The 20,524-nt window shown below is 37.8% G+C and overlaps 1 protein-coding gene across 2 annotated transcripts in view; it reads right to left on the bottom strand.

Moving 5' to 3' along the window:
* LOC101387184 (mitochondrial adenyl nucleotide antiporter SLC25A24) overlaps nt 1–20,524 on the bottom strand; it is a 105,739-nt gene that overhangs the window by 13,225 nt on the left and 71,990 nt on the right. For both annotated transcript variants that reach the window (XM_087446384.1, XM_004420750.3), the window contains exons 3-6: nt 17,462–17,549; nt 7,496–7,607; nt 5,036–5,194; nt 2,598–2,750 (exon numbers count right to left, since the gene is read on the bottom strand). In XM_087446384.1, coding sequence (XP_087302510.1) covers nt 2,598–2,750; nt 5,036–5,194; nt 7,496–7,607; nt 17,462–17,549 — 512 coding nt within the window. The remainder of the gene's footprint in view (nt 1–2,597; nt 2,751–5,035; nt 5,195–7,495; nt 7,608–17,461; nt 17,550–20,524) is intronic.

The following is a 20,524-nucleotide window of genomic DNA, read 5'->3' as shown; positions in this document are numbered from 1 at the left end:
TAAATGTAAACATACTCATTTCACTTCTTTACATAAGATGCTTCAATAGCCCCCTCACCATATTCAAGATAAAAATCTAGACTCCTATGTCATTTGGCTCATGCCTATCTGTCCAGCCTGCTTTCATCATCATCTTCCCAGAAACACACTCCACTACACCTGAGCCTAGCAAACCACTTTACATTTCCTTAGCGAATGATGCTTTCTTGTGCCTACATTTCTGTCCACATGCTGCTGCTTCTGCTCGAAATACCCATCTTTCCCTTCATCTTAACGGGCTTGAGACTCAGGAAGGATTGCGTCCAAATTCTAGCTCTGGCAGTTCTGTGTTTTCACTCATCTAATAAGGATTTACTGGCACTGGACAAGGTGCTGGGAACACAAAGCTGGAAACAAATATTGCCTAGGGAAGCTCACAGTCTCATTAAGGAAAGAAGTAAGTACCGAGATAATCAGAATTCAGTGTGAAACTGTTGTAACGGAGGGAAACACAGGGAACTATTACAATGAAGAGGGTTTCCTGGAGGAAATAACTCCTGAGTAGTCTTGCAGGATGTTCACCACTATATGACATATAGAAAGAGGAATGGAGTGTGAGTGTGTGTGTGTGTGTGTTTGTGTGTGTGTGCAAGTGTGTCACTGGAGCCAGGGATGGAAGGATGACTGCTGCACTGTAGACATGTTGCATTTGAGGTACCCCTGGGATATGTAAGTAGAGATGCACAGATATGCAGTACACAGATGGATGTGTAGGTATAGAGACGAAGGAAAAAAAGATAGAACAGAGAGCAGTTAGTACATATGTGGCAGCTGAAACCATGAGAACACTGCACCCTGTCACTGATACAATGTACTGTTATGGTAATGACAACCCAAACTGTCCACAGCTTTATCCCATATTGATGTGTTTAAGAGAGCTACATACCAGGCTGAAAATATCCTTTTGTTAGTTTTCTAAACTATTAGTTATTCAATGAACAAGACCTATCTAAATCCAGAAGTGAGCTAGCTAGGTACTCTGGGAAATGTGAGAATATATATGACATAATATTTATGCTGAAGAAATTTACAACTCACTGGGAAAACAATGAGTTTTGCCTTATCCAGTGGAAAACTGGATATTCTGTAACACAGTGCCCTAAGGAAGCTGGGCCGGGGAGGCATTGGTTTTGGTTGGAATGCTTAGGAAATGCTGCTCATGGGAAGCCGGGCTTAAGAGAGCCCTGAGGGATGAACAGATCTTCAGCAGGAGGGGAGAAAATGGACAGGCATAATAGGGCTTTCTCTTGATCTCTCAGAAAAGTTAGCACACAGAAATTAGAATATTGTAAAGAGGGCTCAGAAAGGAGCCTGACTGGATAGAAGCAGAGGATGGCGGTTGGCAGTGTCCAAGTTAAGAATCTGACAAGTAGCATCAAGTGTAACGCATGCATTTGCTTGCAATAACTTGGACTTTCAAAAATACCTAAGTTCCTGCATATTGGAATAATGGTTTTCTACTCGAACACTTACTTATTGTACGCTCTGGCTTTCCCATCATAAAATTCAAATATGTGGTCAGTATATACTGGTATCTAAAATGCGTGCCCTTACTAGTCATGATTTGAATCCTCAAACATGCACAAAAGGAAAATATCCTTCCCCAAAATAGGCTCTAATTAAAGTCCTGGAGGCTAGATTTTCTTCAACTTTTTTCTTTGCTTCTCTATTTCCTAAACCAAGAAAAGGACACCACTAGATTGTGTAATCTTCTCAAGAGTATTCTGTTGCTCAAGAACAAAATACTCTCCAAAATCATCAAAAATCTATTTGAAATAGTACAAAATATGAGGTGGAGCTAAATTTCAAGGTTCTTATAGTTGACGATAAACAATGATGGAAGAAATCATGGAAAAAATAATTTTGTGGATGCTCAACTAGACAGTTCTGCTAATGACCATAGAGAGAAGCCAAATTCTAAAACTCATTGCTATATTTCCTCTTAATACCAAGTCCCGCTGAAGCAGCATCCAAAACAATCTAAGTCAACAGAGAAGTTGATTCAGAGGTAAATGCATTCATTCATTGATTCATTCACTTATTCATTCAACAAACACTTACTGAGCACTTATCATATGCCAGTCTCTGTCTAAGTGCTGGAGTATAGAGAAGAAGCCCAACTCCCACTTCGACGGAGCTTTCACTCTAAATCCAACTCAATTTTATAGCCATGTCAGATTACACAAAAGACTTCAACTTAAAATTTTTCCTTCTAGATGTTAGATGGGGATAATTTCATAAAACTTATATTAGTGTGCAGCTTCTATTCTGAATTCAAAATGAATAAGATAAAATTCTACTTTTCATTCAAGAGCTCCTTAGAAAAGAAAATAAAAGTCTTTCTTTATAAATAATATGAAATTCAGAATCCCAGAATTTAGTTATGAGGAATCTCTGACTTTATCTTCTCTAATCTCCTGTAAGAGAAATTCCTCATGGAGTATATGTGGAAAATGATCATGTATTAAAACAAAAATTTAAAAAGCACTGTATGCTAATTGTTATTGAGTCAGTTTAACGCCTCTTTGTTAATAAATTCCACAGGTGATAACAATTACCTGTTCATATGCCCAGAACTTAACAGCTGTCTCAGGAGCAATTTTAATGACATTTGTACCATTTCCCCTCCAAAGAGAGCGGATGCCTCCTTCTTTCACCATCTGTCGAAAGCCATCATATATGTTCATTTTGTGTGATTTTGAACCGTGGACCTAAAAATAAAAGCAAAATGATATAAAATACTGGTGGCATGTTACTGTTACTATTTCTAATGTAACTGTACAAACCACTCTCTTTCCTTCACTCTTGTTTATTACTGCAAGAAGATGTATTTGAAAATAGAATATAGAAAGTTGAGAAAATATATATCGATGGAAAGAATTATTACCATCATTTTTAGAGGCCTGACTCTGAATGTAAAACTAAGAAAAATCAGTATCCTCAGTGTGGGAAAGCAGACAGAAAGGACATGATTAAAATTAAAATTATTATGAACACTCAAAAGATAACATGAACTAAATTATGTATTAGGCTACAGAACACCCTTTGGAACATGAATAAGTTCAGTTTAAGAAAAATAAAAAAATACGCTGCAGGTAATATATTATCCCTCCCCCCAAGAAGTAATACTGGCACGAAATATAAACAGGTCTGAAAACAACATTTGGATATTATGTACATCAGAGCCATAGACATTGGAATGCACACAGCCTGACATCAAAAATATAAACTGTAGCTTCTATGACTTACTTCAAGATCTCTCTAGGCAATAAATTCATGATAACATATACCAACCGCCTCACCCATTGAGTACTGACGAATTACTTGGCTTATACTACAGATGTGATACTTGTTTAAATATAGCAGACCTTATGACTGCCTCTATATAAAAACTGATTAAATCTAATAAACAAAAATAATTAAAGAAATCAGCTCTTCTTCTGATTGTTTCAGCTTACACAAAATGAGTTACTATAAAAACAAAATGGGAGAGGCTGAAGATGAAAGGTCGGCCATGTGGGCGGTTTGTGACTGAGCCACAATAAGAACTCTGGACACCAAAGACTCGGATGAGCTTCCCAGGTCCCTTTGCAAGACTCTGCATATTGTCACACGTAGACGCCAGCTAAGTAACACATCGTGACTCTACGGGGAGAGGACAACAGAAACTCTGCATTTGGTACTTCCCCAGACTCAGCCCTACGCTCTTCTTTCCTTGGCTGGCTTTAATCTGTACCTTTTCCCTGTTATAAACCATAACTATGAGTATAAAAGCTTCCAGTGAGTTCTGTGAGTCCTTCTACTGAACGGTTGAACTTGAAGGTAGTTTTGGGAACTCCCTGAACTTGCAGGAACTAAAGTCCAGAGATATCCATTTTATTTTAAATAAACTTCACAATAAAATATGACAAAGGAAAAGATGAATGCTTATTCAAGCTCTCTCAGAGTGAATTTACTATTGTTCCTAGAGAAAAACACACTAATTCTCTCTCCTTTTTCTTTAAAGCACTATCTTTACTCTTAAGTATATTTTGAGATTTAAGTACAGTCTGCATGGATGCTAGTTTAAAATATTGACAGAAATCTTTTTGTACAGAAATCTAAGGAGAAATGTAAAAAGTTCTGACCATAGGTATAACAACACAACTTTTAAAAATATTTTAAGCAACTACTATATTCCAGTAGGTTATTCCAGTGTATCAGGCATTTTTCACATACGTTACATCATTTGATTCTTACAACCACCCTTATTAGATATTCCCATTCCAGAATGAAGGAAAATGAGCCCTCAGGGGTTTCACGCAATGTGAGAACCATGAGCTTTGGAGCCAAAGATACTCCATTTCTTGTCTAATTTGTTGTAAAGGAAAAGTTATTTAATTCTCGGAGCCTCAGGTTCCCCACGGATAATATGAGGATAAAATACCCTCCTCACTGGGTTGCTGTGAGAATTAAATGAGATACTATAATGAGCATCAAATACATACTAATTCCTTTCCTTTCCCTCTTTCTTGTGACTCTCATCAGCCAAGTCTACAGTGCTAGTAAATAGCAAAGTCAGTCTATACATCCAGGTCTTTTTCTGCTAACCTCAGCTTTGAATAATTTTTAAAATTACATCCTCGTTCCAAGATTCTAGTTTTCAGAAATATCCCACTTGCGAAAAAGTACATAAAATAGAAGGAAAATACAAATAATTTAAGGAGAATGCCACAATAATAGCTGAAGACATTTCTTCTAATCAAACATTTGAATAGTCACAGAATGCCAAAGATTAAAAGTTCATCACACACACGGACCAATAATTTAAGGTTTGGCGGAACACTGAAATACTTACATGGCCTGAATTTAGGGTTATTAGCAACAAAATAGAGATTTTTTTTTAAAGGGATGAAAGACTATTACTGAGAAATTTTAAAATTTCTTTTTCAAAGCACCATACTTCTCATTGTTTAGAATAATTAGGACAAACTTAGACACAACATCTAAGGCTCACCTGCATCATGACTTTCAGCCGATCCAGGGGGGCAGTGCTCGTTCGCGAGACGGCGCCAGCGACACCTCCTGCCAAGAGCTGCCTCCACCACTGTCCCGACTTTTTTTCATCTTCCGTGAATTCATCCGGAATAGTTATACTGTCTCCTATGTCAATACCCTGTTAAAATGGAAAAAAGATCCCCATGTTCCTTTAATTAAAGACAGATCATTCCAGAAGGTTTGTTTGTTCTAGAGAAGAATCACGTGTTATTTTATAGTTAAGATCAACTTCATTCCTTAGAAAGTATACTGAAACAATTTCAGCATATAGATGATTATCAATAGCCTAGTCACACTAAACAAAGCACAGTGTCAGTTCACAAGAAATGAAAATTCACAGTAATTACAAATTTACAAAACCAACAACTACAACTTTCTTTCTTAACAGATGTAGAGTAACTTTTCTCCTCTTGGTCTATGTCAGAATGAAAGAGCAGCATTTTATCAGATGTAGTGAATCCTTTTCGCTACAGAAAGAAATTAGTTTTTCAATTCTTCAAAGATACTCCCTTTATCTCAAAATTACATCCACCTTATACTTTATACACGATATATGCTTTATAATTTTATTTATTTATTTTTTCCCCCAACTATCTTTTGCAAGTAGATAGTTGTATGTCATAGCTGCACATCCTTCTAGTTGCTCTATGTGGGACGCGGCCTCAGCGTGACCAGAAAAGCAGTGCGTCAGTGCGCGCCTGGGATCCGAACCCGGGCCGCGAGCAGCAGAGCGCACGCACTTAACCGCTAAGCCATGGGGCCGGCCCTGCTTTAAATACGTAAATAAAAATTAAATAAAAACTATGTATGTGAATACCCCTAAACTCACTTCTTATATAGATTGTCTATAAATATTTTTATAAATCTGACTTATTTAAAACGTGCAATAGATTCTACATAAAATTTAGCTAACAGGGAGGTATTGTTTAAAATGATCCATCCTCCAATCTAAACATTACTGTACATAAAAATATAGCTTGAGAGAAACAAATTTCTATAATGATAATATTTTTATAGCTTTTTATCTAAATGATTCTGATGAAAAAGATTTTATGGGTAAGAGCATAAGGCTCAGGAGCTATGTTATCATATAACTCTCTCTTTCTTCATTTTACTATCAATAAAATAGATACATGATTTTAGCCTCAACTGCTATCAACTATCGCCAAAGATACAGTAAGAATTCGATTATGTAAAAATAACTTCACATAAGTATAAAATTTATCTAGTCAACTGAACTAATGTAGTATTATTTTATACTCATAGTTGAAAAGGCATTAATCGCCAATAATTTTATAATGCTCCATGTAAGATTAGGCATTGTTACTAGCGGCACTGTGAACTCTAGACTTCATTTAGTTCATATAAAATTTACTGAAATACATGAATAAGTATAGAAGATGAGCCCATTAGGAAAATAAAAATTCCCTCAAAGAGTTTTTATTGGTTTCAGGAGCAAATTGCACAGTGAACTGAACTTCATTTACACCAGTACATTTTAACAGAATATTAATGAAATTTCATTAAAATTTGAAAGTTTTGAGGAATACAGACAGACACCTGTAAAATGCTGAGCAGATGAGCCAAAGATTTTTAACCTTCAATGATTATTGTTCTAAGCACCTTATGCCAGAGGTAAATCTAGGCAGGTGACTAAATAAGCAAAAGTTTCAGGAGGGGTCTCTGGCCATCATCAATGGCCAAGGAAATAGATCCTCAGCAATCACAAGCTGCTGAGTTTAGGCAATATAATATCCGTACAAAGTAAAATCCTATGACTTTTACACTTCCCTATGGCAGAATACTCAAAATGCCAATAAGAGCTGGGCAGCTTACCTTCATAAGATTTTTGGAAGACAGTACCTCTTCCAAGTTTTGAGAACGGCAAAAACAGGAACTATATCTGCGGTGTTCATGCAGTCTTGGGTTTTTTTTTTTAAAATACTCTGAATACAAACCTAATATAATAAGCAGAGCTCTACAGGTTAAGGAGCTGCTGGGACTTGGGCACCCTGGCCTGTAAGTGTTACAGAGTATTCTCAGGTGATCACTATACCTGTGGCCTGCAGCTCCAAATAAGAATAAATTAGGGCCAGCCCCGTGGCTTAGCGGTTAAGTGTGCGCGCTCCGCTACTGGCCGCCCGGGTTCGGATCCCAGGTGCGCACCGATGCACCGCTTCTCCAGCCATGCTTAGGCCGCGTCCCACATACAGCAACTAGAAGGATGTGCAGCTATGACATACAACTATCTACTGGGGCTTTGGGGGGGGGGACGCGGAAAGAAGGAGGATTGGCAATAGATGTTAGCTCAGAGCCGGTCTTCCTCAGCAAAAAGAGGAGGATTAGCACGGATGTTAGCTCAGGGCTGATCTTCCTAAAAAAAAAAAAAAGAATAAATTAATACACAAAGTGTACTTACAGTAGAATGTTTCCAGAAACGGATAATTTCCTCAATGTCTGTAACAGGATTAAATAAGAAGTAGTCCCTCCATTCATTCCAGTCTACTGTCATCGTCCCATCAGCATCGATGCTGAAAATAAAAAGAAGCTGATTAAAGAACAAAATTTATAAATAAAACTAACACTATCAGCCATTTTGCAGAATGACATTTCTTTCCAGCTTAATATTCTTATTAAATTAAAAAAGTCCCAATTCACAATAATAGGTTGTTGGAAATGGTAGCAAGCATTTGATGGTCTGTTAGATAGTTTTAATCATTTAGAAAAAAATGGACCCCAAAACTACAGACAGATCTTACTAACAACTACCTTTGGCACTCTGTCAAACTGTAAGTCAATGAGCTATAAAACACAAAAGCTGGAAGATAAAACATTGGGAGGTAGTAATGAATGGATTTATGATCCATTTTTTCTTGCACTGGCTCAAGGAGATATTTCTTAATATTCTGTTGTAATATTGGGATGTGATTTTGGAATATACTCAAAATATGCTATCAATTTCCTTCTCCAACTTCCTGTAAGCTAAGAAAATCAGCAGTGATTATAAAAAAACCAAACTTGGTGACTGGGCCTTTTTTGAGTCTTAGAAATCGTGGTACATCATCTTTGACATTTAAAATTAATATACTGTAGCCTTAAATATTTTTCATTTACTTTTTGCTTGTTTTACAAGTTTCTTGGCAGTAATGCCACTTGTACCTGTTTTTTCCTAAGATCAACCCTGAACTGTGCCAGGATTTTGACTGTTTTGTTCACACGTGTATACCAAGCAACTAAAGTGGCTGGCACAAAGAAGGTGCTCATTTGTTTATTGAATTAATGAATGTCTCTGAAAAAAAGTTTTGGTGTCTCCTCCAAATTTTATATTTACTCTATAATTTGGGTGAAAATAATGCATAAAGATGGCAGTCAAATCAAACACAATTTTCAGATATTACTGTGTTTTCTAGTGCCACTTTTAATTTTGATCTGCATATGTGAAAATACACTTAAACGTTCATTTGTCCCAGCACACAGGTATTAACAACCCATATCTGCATGAGAGTCCTAGTTACTACTTAGGTTTATAACGTTATTCTGGATTGCAGTAATTATAGCTCTATTTTTACCACTATTTTCTATTTTAATGCAACTGTTTATTGTCTGACCCCATGCCCCAGCCTCCACACATGCATGCATGAGCATCCTCCACAAGGCAAGGATTTTTGTTGATTGTGTTCACTGATATGACCAAAGTGTCTAGAACAATGCCCGGCATAGATTAAACGTTTATTGAATGAATAAATGAATTCCAAACTCTGTAGCTCAAAGCCATAAAACACAGTATTGATAAGCTTCTTAAATAAAATAGTCTCACTGTGGGTTTAAATCGCATTTCTCTTCAAATTACTAATGAGGTTGAGCAAATCTTACCATATTCCTTTGCTATTCATGTTTCCTCCTGTGTGAAATGCCTGTTCATGTCTTTTGCCCATTTTTCTAATGGGTTGTGTGTCTTTTTCTTATTTATGTATAGTTCTTTATCTACCTGATTCTAATCCTTAAAGTTACAAATTAGCAAATACTTTCTCTTTGTCTTTTCATTTTGTTTATAGTGTCCATGAGTAGATGCTCTTGATTTTAATATAGCTGATTTTATCAGTCTTTTCATTTACAGCTACTGTTTTTTATGTCTTTTTTTTTTTTAATAAATTCTTCCCTACAGCGAGATAAAGATGTCTCCTTTTTTACCCCTAAAAGTATTATAGTTTAACTTTCACATTTACGTTGATTTTTGTGTATGGTATGAGGTAGGCATCCAACTTCATTTTTGTCTGAAGTGCACCAGCCCCCTTCACTACATAGTCTCTCCTTTTCCCAGTGATATGCAAAGCTACTTTTCTTGTGTGACAAATCTCAAATATGGATGAGTCTGTTTCTGGGATATTATGTTCCATTTGTCAACTTGTCTATTTGTGTAGCAATACCACTCTCTTAATTACAAATAACAACCCTTGATATTTGATAGAGAAGGTCCCCAACTTCGTACGGCTCTTCAAGAATGTCTTGGTTATTCTTGGGCCTTTGCTCTTTGCTAAAAATTTGAAGCTCAGCTTGATAAGTTCCTCCAAAAAAAATGTAGGTTTTTTTAATTCAATGGCATTGAATCATTATTTTCAATTTGGAGAGAAGGTACATCTTTTCTGTACTGAGTCTTCTAATGAAATTTTTTAAGTTGCTCTTTTAAAAGTATTGACTGTGGTGTATTATGCTTTTTATACAGCTAACTCAAGTTTGCTAATATTTTCTTTACAATATTTACATTTGTCATAAATGATATTGGCCTGTAATTTCCCTCTTTCATTGTTTGTCTTTGGTGTTATGATTATAATGACCCGACAGATTGGATTGGATAGTGTACTTCTACACTCTGCAAATATTTGTAGATCTGTTCTTTGGTAGTTTGTAAGAACCATGTGGGGCTCAAGTTTTCTTCGTGGAAAAATTTTTAATTACTGGTGCAATATCTTTACTTTGGTACTACTGGCTATTTCTTCTTGATTTAGTTTTGGTAAAGTATATTTTTCTATAAAATCTTCTATTCCATACGTTTTCAAATTCATTGGCATAAAATTATTCATAATATTTTATTATCTTTGAAAAATTTCTGATGTGTATTTGCAACCGAATATCATTTATTTACATCTTATTTCTCTTTTTTCTTCATCAATCTCTCCAGAAGTTTGTCTTTTCCAACAACCAATGTTCAGCTTTGTCGATCCTATTACCGTCTCTCTGCTCTCTATTTCCACTGCTGTCTTAATTATCTCCTTTCTTACCTTCTTTGAGATTATTCTGGTTTCTCCCTTAAATTAGCACATTAATTTTCAGTCTTACTCTTTTTCTAATACAAGATTTAAGGCTATAAAATTCCCCCTAAGTCACCTTAGCTATATCTCACAAGTTTTCTTTTTTTTTTGGTGAGAAAAATCAGCCCTGAGCTAACATCCATGCCAATCCGCCTCTTCTTTTGCTGAGGAAGACTGGCTCTGAGCTAACATCTATTGCCAATCTTCCTCCTTTTTCTCCCCAAAGCCCCAGTAGATAGTTGTATGTCGTAGTTGCACATCCTGCTAGTTGCTGTATGTGGGACGTGGCCTCAGCATGGCCAGAGAAGCAGTGCGTTGGTGCGCACCCAGGATCCGAACCCGGGCTGCCAGCAGCAGAGCGCGTGCACTTAACTGCTAAGCCACGGGGCCAACCCCTCACAAGTTTTAATATGTGATATTTTCATTTTTTCAAGTCAAAGTATCTTTGAATGTCTATGGATGATTTCCTCTTGATTCATGAGTTATTAAGAAGTGTATACTATTTTTAAAAGCATTGGAATTTTTATAACTTATTTCTGTTATTGACTTCTAAATTAATGCACAGTGGTTGTAGAAGGTGGTCTTGGTGATACCAACTCTTTGAAATGTGTTGAGCCTGCTTTTATGGCCTACTTCATGGAATCAAATTTTTTTTTTTTTTTTTTTTTTTGAGGAAGTCAGCCCCGAGCTAACATCCGACGCCAATCCTCCTCTTTTTCTGTTGAGGAAGATTGGCCCTGGGCTAACATCCGTGCCCATCTTCCTCTACTTTATATGGGACGCCGCCACAGCATGGCTTGACAAGCGGTGCATCGGTGGGCACTGGGGATCCAAACCTGCGACCCCCGGGCCGCCGAAGCTGAAGGCACGCACTTAACGGCTACACTGGGCCGGCCCTGTGAAATCAATTTTTATACATTTTCCATATGCGCCTGAGAAAAAAAATTTTTTCTCATTTTTTGGTGCAAGGTTCTATTGTATGCCCATTAAATCAAGCTTCCTATTTATTTAAATCTTTTCTGTCTTGACTAAATTTTTTCTCTGCTTTACCTATCAAATACAGAAAGATGTTAAAATCTCTCACTGCTATGATGGATTTGTCAATTTATCCCTGGAATTCTATCAACCAGCTTAAAAATTTTATGTCTTTGTGGTGAATTTTAAAATGTGATGACACTATTTTCATTAATGTTTTTTACCTCATAATCATATTTGATATTAACTTAGCTACCCCAGCTTTCTTTTAGTTAGAAGGATTTTGTTCCACTTTTTCTTTCATCTGACAATCTGTGTTCTGACAAAATTTGTTAATTTTTATTTTGACATACATTAAAAGTCTACCCTAAGTAGGGGTCATAAAAAATTTAATAGAGTTAGTTTCATGTCACTGTGAGGTTAATAATATTTTTCAATCAGTTTATTTTGTCATGAAAATACCGAAATTTATATGTACCTAGCAGATTGTATACTAAACTGAGCAAGTCCTCACTGATCAGAAGTCAGTCTAACTTGCTCTTCTCCCACTTCATACCCCCCAGGAAAGATAATACCTGTATTTAACCTGCCCCATCTAAGAAAGGAGGTGAAGGGAAAATAGGACCTAATTATTGCAAGGCACATTTTGGGGAGGTTTTATTGTACTTGAACTTATTTCTCCCATCTTATCTTTCACTTTCTATTTGTCTCATTAGTTCTTTGATTTTTTTTCACTTTCTTCTCTTTGTTGGATTGTCTGAATTTTGTGCTTGTTTATTTATTTTCTTATTCTATTTCTTCCCTCCCTGGTTATATACTCAATTCCTATACTTTTAATGGCTTACCATGAAATTTTGTCATGTACATATAACAAAATCTCAAGTTATTATTTGACCCCACTCTTTCGAATAAGATAAGAATCTTAGAACAGTTTAAAACAAATTATCCTCTCCTGACTTACATACTATTATTGTCTAGTATTTCAGTTGTCCTTTTTCTTAAATCCCACAAATTATTAAATTCATGGTGTTTCCAATGGACCACTCAAACAGTCCATAGACCACTAGCTAAGAAACAGACCACCAGTGGTCTAGAGGGCATCCTGAGAAACACTGCTTGACCCATTCCCCAAATATGCTGTTCACATGCTTGCAGGTCTGCACATATCCTTTCCTCTACTAGAATGTCCTTCCACCCACCCTCTGCACTAGGAGAACTTCTACTCATTCTTCAACACATTCTTCAATATTTTCTGAGGGCACACTACTGTAAAGAGCTGGGCTTAGCACAGTTAACAAGACAGACACGGTCTGTGCCCTCAAAGCTTACAGCTTAGTGGGAAAAACAGCACTAAACATAGCATGTAATATATTCATTGAGCATTGCTAGGCATTGTTCTAAGCACTTCACATGTAGACTCATTTAATCCTTAAAACAAGCCTATGTGCTTAGTATTGTCTGTATTTTATTGACAGAAAGAGGCTAAGTATTTTGTCCTAGGTCACGGGGCTACTAAGTAGAGTTAAGTATTTCAAGGTAGGCATTCTAACTTCAGAAACTATACTTCTAACCACTAAGCTATAAAAATAAGCCCATGGTTACAACCCATAAGAGCTATGAAACAGAGCAACAAGTTGTATAAATAAAGAATAACTGCTGTAAGGGGTGGGAGAGGGCTAACTTAGATAGGGTGGTAGATCTCCCTGAGATAGGATCTATAGGCTAATAAAAGATGGGGGCAGGGTTCAGTGCCTTGAGCAGTGGGAATTTCAAGTAAAAGGCTCCAAGTCGGAAAAGACTTTGGTGAATTCAAAGAACTGAAAGAAACATGGCTAGAGCATAGTCAGCAGATTTCATCCTTGCCTACCCTAACTTCTTTGAAGCTACAGAAAATGGCCAGTCACTAAGAGAGCCAAAGGCAGGAATAACATAGGAAACATTTGGAATAGTCACTGTGGGAATGGAAGACAAAGGGGACCAGGAACAGAAATATACCAGGCTTCAGCCTGAAGGTCCAGTTGAGAATAAAGGCTGTACATTTTAGGGGTACTAATCTGTACATTTTCATTTTTCTCTAGAAATGTTTAATAGCCCAAGTGTTGGTACAAAGAAGGCCACTGCTAGGATGCTTCAGGATTAGGAGAAAGCAAGTAGGAGTGGAAGGAATGGGATTCAGAGGAGATGGATGGACTGGTGGAGATGAAGGGCCAGAGGTCTGTAAGTCAAAAAGCAAGTACAGTGGGAGCAAGGCAGTGTAAAATCTGGAAGAAGAAGGGTCAGAAAGAAGTTAGGATACAGGTGTTTAAGACTTCAGAGGAGGAGTTGCTTCAAGTTATGATGCAATCCTGAGAGGGAGCAGGTTGTGAAGCACAATGGAGATGAAAGTCTTAAGTGCTGCAGAAGGAAAGACACACTAAAGCTAAGGGGAAAGATGAGTCACCAGCTCAAACTGAAGTTTCCTAGGACTTATGGTTAAAAAAAACGACTGTGTGACAGGGGCCAAGGTCCTCAATAAATGTGGAGAGAGAACTAGAGATAAGAAAATGAGAGGAAAGAGGGATGGACATGAAGCATAAAAGGAAAACGGATTTTTATCTGAGAGCAGAAGATAAAGATACATGCAGCACACGTATTTGGGAGAAACTGTCTATTTCAGCTACACCCCACCCATATCTTCAACTGAAAAAGTAAAACGAGGAGACTATATTTTAACCAAGTGACTCCTACCTCATACTCTGATGACCTAACCACGGCTGCTTCAATCAGCACTTTTCAGATTTCTCTCCCAAGAATTCAGGTTTGAGAGGGACACCAAAAGACAGTGAACTGGCAGAAAAGAAGCTGACATTTGGAGTATATGAGTCACACAGGGGGCTGAGCACTCAAGGGAAAGTCCATGATCTCCACTACCGAAAACCCTAATCACTTTCTGCCTTTTAAAACATGGTGAGATAATAGAAAATATATAAATTGGTCTCTGCCCCCTGTTCCTGGCACAGAACCCTTGTAATTTCCTAGTGATAAGAACACTAGGAGCATATCTTGTTCTAATGTTTGTCTTTGACCTCACCCCTGACACAGGGCTCCTAAAACTCTTGTGACTTCCTCAGTGATAAGAGCACAAGGAGCATCTTTTGTTCATTGAGGCAGCTCCTGGTGGGCTCCTGGATGGCTCCTGAACGGGGGCTGGTCACCAGAAAAACCAGGCCAGGATTAGAAGTTGGAATTTTCAGCTCCACCCCTCCACCTCTCCAGAGAGGGGCGAAGGGCTGGAAATGGAGTTAATAATTGATCACACCTATGTAAGGAAGCCTTCATAAAGATCCCAATAGCACAGGTTTCAGGGAGCTTCCAGTTTGGCAAATACATTCACACCAGGAGGGTAATGCACTCCAACTGCACAAGGACAGAAGCTCCCCTACTCGGGACCCTCCCAAACCCCACCCTGTGTATCTTTTCATCTGGCTATTTATCTGTATCTTTTATCATACTCTTTAATAAAATGGTAAATGTAAGTAAATGTTTCCCTGAGTTCTGTGAGCTGCTCTAGCAAAGTAATCCAATCTAAAAGGGGAAGGAATTGTGGGAACCTCCAATTTGAAGCCAAATCAGACAGAAGTTGTGGGTAACCTGGGGACCTACTACTTATGATTGGCATCTGAAGTGGGATGGGAACACTCTCTTGGGACTGAGCCCTTAACGTATGGGATCCAGGCAGACAGTGTTAGTATTGAGTTAAATTGTAGGACACCCAGCTGGCATCAAACAGAATTGCTTGTTGTGGGGATAAACCCCCACACATTTGGTGACCAGAAGTACCAGAATTGAAGTGTTCTGTGTGAGTAGTAAAGGAGACACAAAGGAGGGAAAACTGAAGTTTTTCTTAGACAAACATACTCTGGTATTTTTACTGAAGAAGTATAAATGCTAGTAATAATAATAATAGCCCAACGGTGCAAAAGAATATAGAATTCATTAGCCCCCAGGGAAATACAAATCCAAACCATGATGAGACACCACTTCATACCCACTAAGATGGTTAAAATCAAAAGACAGAAAATAACAAATGTTGGGCAGGACATGGAGAAACTGAAATCTTCATACATTGCTGCTGGGATTGAAAAATGGTGCAGCCACTTTGCAAAACAGTCTGGCAGTTCTTCAAAATGTTAAACATAGAGTTATCATATAATCCAGTAATTCCATCTCTAGGTGTACACCCAAGAGAATTGAAAACATATGTCACACAAAAACTTGCACGTGAATATTCATAGAAGCATTATTCATAACAGCCAAAAAGTGGAAACAACCCAAATGCCCATCTATTGATGAATGGATAAACAAAATGTGGTATATACTTACAGTGGAATATGACTTGGTCTAAAAAAGGAATGAAGTACTGATACATGCTACAACATGGATGAATCTTGAAAACATCATGCTAAGTGAAAAAAGCCAAACATAAAAGAGCACATATTGTACAATTCTATTTTTATGAAATGTCACAGAGACAGAAAATAGATCAGTGGTTGCTGGGGGCTTGCAAGGGAGGAGTAAGAAATGACTGCTAATGGGTACAAGGTTACTTTTGGGGGTAATGAAAATGTGCCAAAATTAGATAATGGTGATGGTCACACAACTCTGTGAATATGCTAGAAACCACTGAACTGCACACTTTAAAAGACTGAATTTTATGGTATGTAAAATATATCAATAAAGCTGTCATAAAATATTTATATATACAATTATGTAGCTACTTTTTATTATCCATCCCTCTGCATTACCCATGGTCTATTCTGGAGGTTGGGCTTGGAATTTGCATTATTCCTAAAGCTATCAGAAGGAATACAATTTCTGGCCTACGGACCAGGGAAAAACCCTCACTTTCCTGGAAGAATGTGACTTTAGAAGCAGAATATTACATGCCCCATATCCCACTGTCAAAATGCTGTTTATCTCCTTTTCATTTTCTAGCTTTTCATTTCCTCAGGAAAGTCTTCCTCACCCAATGTTAACAAAAGTAACGACCTGCCCAGCTCTGAGACCTGGGGTCTTCCTATTGAGCAGCTGCTTATAAAAGAAATCCTAAACAGAAAGAAGGAAAACGCTACTGGGGCAGATATAAAAGGAGATAAATTCAATAATAAAGCCATTTAGAAGAAACTTTTTAGATAATGTTGAAGACTAAAAACATTCACAAGAATATTAATATAATATAACAGCCCTTTTCCGTTTTCTGTTATCATTAAAAAAAAAAAATTAGTCCCTACGGTGTGTTTGTAACAAAAGAGTCTTCAAGGGCACTTAGACTTCAGAGATTATTGCTCTATCCTGTGAAATAAAAACATTAAGTCTGTAAAGGTGTGACTTACCACATAGTGGAACTGATGACCCTGGCAATAATGTTCAAATTGGCATCTCTGTTTTCTGAAAGTTTGCATTGGTGTTTCTTTGTCAGTCAGCTAGGAGAGCTTTGGAATTTTCCTCTTTTTTTTTTTTTTTTTGGTGAGGAAGAGTGGCCCTGAGCTAACACCTATGCCAATCTTCCTCTATTTTGCATGTAGGTCACCGCCACAGCACGGCTTGATGAGTGGTGTAGGTCCACGCCTGGGATCTGAACCTGTGAACCCCGGGCCACCAAAGCGGGGCGTGCTGCACTTAACCACTACGCCACCAGGCTGCCCCTGGAACTTCCCTCTTATCCAGTCATGTATAGGTTAAATAATGTGATGAATATGCTAGACTTCGTATCTTGAAACAATGAGTTCCACTATCACAATAGAAGCCAAATAGGAAAAACAGCAGCACTAAAACTCTTAGGCTCTTTCTCTACAGATTTAACACCTTCCTGCCATCCCACCTCCCCTTGAGGCCTCACAAGGGAGTCCAGTCTGAGCTTACGTTTCCCATTCCTACACTTTAGATGTATGTGTACATACAAATCAAAAAGGAAGAAAAAGGGAAGAAAGATATTGAATGTACATAATGAGGAATGGTGAGGCACAGGGAGTTGTTTTAAGCCACACTTACAAATGTAAATCTCTAATATGCAGGATATCAAAATGAAAGTCCAAAAACTCTCAAAAAGATGAAGAGCTTACCTTCGAAGAATCAACTCTGCTTGTTGTTCAGAAATAGTCAGACCTAGTATCTGGAGAGACTGGACAATTTCGGAAGCCTCAATTTTTCCTTTAAAAAAACAAGAGCATAAACTCAGACTCAGAACTGATAAGGACCTTAGTAATCACGAATTCCAAATCCCTCATTTTATAAGGGAAAGCCTTGAACTGATTAAGGCAAAATTATGAATTTAAGTGTTCTAGATTTGCTTAAATACATGTTGCAACTCAACATTTAACAAATATATTAAACAAGTATGCACACATTATTTCATTCAGAAATCATAACAGCTGTGTAGGTAAATAACGATATTCCATCTAAAGAAGAGACTGAGAGCTTACGTGACCTTACCACGTAACATGAAAAGGCAGCAGAACTGAGATTCAAATCGAGATACTCTGACTTTGAGGTAAATTAATTACGCTAGGATCTATTAATTTTAAAAGTATGTATTTCTACATTTAAATAAATGACTAGGCATTTATTATGTATAAAGATGCACTGCACTGGGTTAAAAGGAGGTAGAAAACGACTAAACGAAGCCAGAGTGTGGACCGTTCTTTCAAGAAATCTGGAAATAAAAATAAAGAAAACAGGGGGCCCAGCCCAGTGGTGTAGTGGTTAAGTTCCACACACTCTGTTTCGGTGGCCCAGGATTCATGGGTTCAGATCCCGGGCGTGGACTTACACCACTCATCAAGCCATGCAATGGCAGCAAACCACATACAAAATGGAGGAGGATGGGCACAGATGTTAGCTCAGGGCCACTCTTCCTCAACAAAAAAAGAGAAAGAAAGCAGGGATAGTAGGACGATGGAAGAGGGAAAATTATTATTATTATTATTATTTTTGGGGGGGGGGGTGAGGAAGATTGGCCCTGAGCTAATATCTGCCAATCCTCCTCTTTTTGCTGAGGAAGACTGGCCCTGGGCTAACATCCGTGCCCATCTTCCTCTACTTTATATGGGACGCCACCACAGCATGGCTTGACAAGCGGTGCGTCGGTGCGCGCCCAGGATCCAAACCAGCGAACCCCAGGCCACCGCAGCAAAGCGCGCGCACCGGGCCGGGCCCGGGAAAATTATTATTATTAGAGAAATTAGAGCATGTTTGTAGACAGAAGAAGAATCAGAAGAGAGGAAGAAAGAGAAAATATAAGCAATAAATGTGATCAATACTGCATTTCCCTCAAGCAGCTCACAGACTCATGAAGATCCTAAGACTAATATGCATGAAATAGGATGAAACAAAAAGTAAGAGAGGATCTGAAGCCAAACCAGTATTAACAGCAAAGTTCTCCAGGAAAAGAGGAAGACAAAAATGACTGTTATTGGTGAAAGGAAAGACTCCATTCAAGAGAAGGACTTTAAGAAATGAAAGGATTTGGAGAGAATTCTCCTGGAGAGAAGAAAGGAGCAGCATGAGATCCTGGAGAATGTAAGGACAGTTAGAGGCATCAATCTGTTAGCAATGAAATTCCTTAAATACCCCTCTGAATATTCTCCTTTATAATTGTACTCTTAAAGAGAGACAGTTGATTCTCATTCATAGGAGTTACGTTCTATAATGTCACTGTTAACCAAGAATTACAGAATACTGAACCATTGTTCCTATGGAAAACATACGGTTAGGTTCCTATGAGCCTCTGGTCACAACATTTTCATTAACCAGTCAATACAAAACTTTGTTTTATGTGTGTTTCTGTTTAAAGACACCCTATTAAACACATATTGTTGATTCATTAACATTGAACTCCCAGTCAACAGTACTATAACGCATGCCTGAATGAAGCTTATCTAACAGACGTATTTTCTGCCTAAGGCATATTACGGCCTTCTTGCATTTAGGAGTGCTAGAGAGCACTTCAGCACAATGCTTGGGAGCCATTTTAAACATCAAAATCACCAAAAACAGCACAAAAATGCAAAAAACATGGCACTGAGTCCACTGCAGAATGACACCTGTTGACAGTAGGAGAGCTAAAACAAGAAAGCAGAGCAACACAAGCAGAGCATCGTCATGTTCTAGCTCAGCTAGAAATGTGCTCATCAAGCAAATGAAATTTGTTGCTGCTCTGCACACATCCATGAATGACCGCAAAAGTGCTGCAGGTATTGATTTTGGGGTTACTTTTGGGGTTAAATTTTAGCAAGTAGGCAAATTCTCAAATACAGAATCCATGAATAATGAGGATGTGACTTTTGCTTTGTTTTAACAAAGTCTGATAAACAAAAATATGAACCTATAATGACAAATTGTTTTAAAATATACAAACAAGATAAATTAAGCGGGAAATTGTTTGCATTTACTACAAACGTATCACTAAAATTTCCTCTTTAATTATTGCCTCTGGTTCATTTAGATTTTCTGAAATGGACAATTGATGTGTGCACACTTATGCACTGGGACAATCGACCTCTACTTATCTGGAAGACGATCCTGAGGCAGCTCCATCTCCCAGCTCTGCCTGACCTAAAACTATACCAACAGTCTCTGCAACTAAACTGTAGAGGATTCCAGGTGGGATGAAAGTTTGCAGGGAAAAAGTAAAGTTGATTGTAAGAACTGAATTTTGCTAGAAGATTGGACTAAAGCTAGACTTGGGGCATGTAATGTAAGGTTTACAGGAGGTAACAAATGTTCCAATAGCACTACTTTTCACTACAAGCTCAGTTCTTCCTGGCTGAGAGTCACAGACTTGAATGGATCATCAAATCCATTCAAAGGGTTTAGTTGTTTGTTTGAAGGAACTTTCCATGAATATAACAGAAGTTAATGTTCAGTATAAACCAGGGACTGGCAAACTATAATCCTCTGGCCAACTAAAGCCGGTTACCTGCTTTTGTAAATAAAGTTTTATTGGAACACAACCATGCTCATTTATTTACATATGGCTGTTTTTGCACTATGGCTGCTGAGTTAATGTTTTTGCACTAGGACAGCAGAGATGAGCAGCTGAAACTAAGACCACATGGCCCACAAAGCTAAAATATCTGGCCTTTTACAAAAAAAGTTTGCCCACCCGCGGTATAAACCATATTTTC

Source organism: Ceratotherium simum, chromosome 2, assembly GCF_057802395.1.
Source record: "Ceratotherium simum simum isolate JZ-2026a chromosome 2, ASM5780239v1, whole genome shotgun sequence".
Taxonomy (NCBI): Eukaryota; Metazoa; Chordata; class Mammalia; order Perissodactyla; family Rhinocerotidae; genus Ceratotherium; species Ceratotherium simum.
Note: the sequence above shows the minus strand (reverse complement) of the source record. Positions and strands in the feature narration are given on the sequence as shown.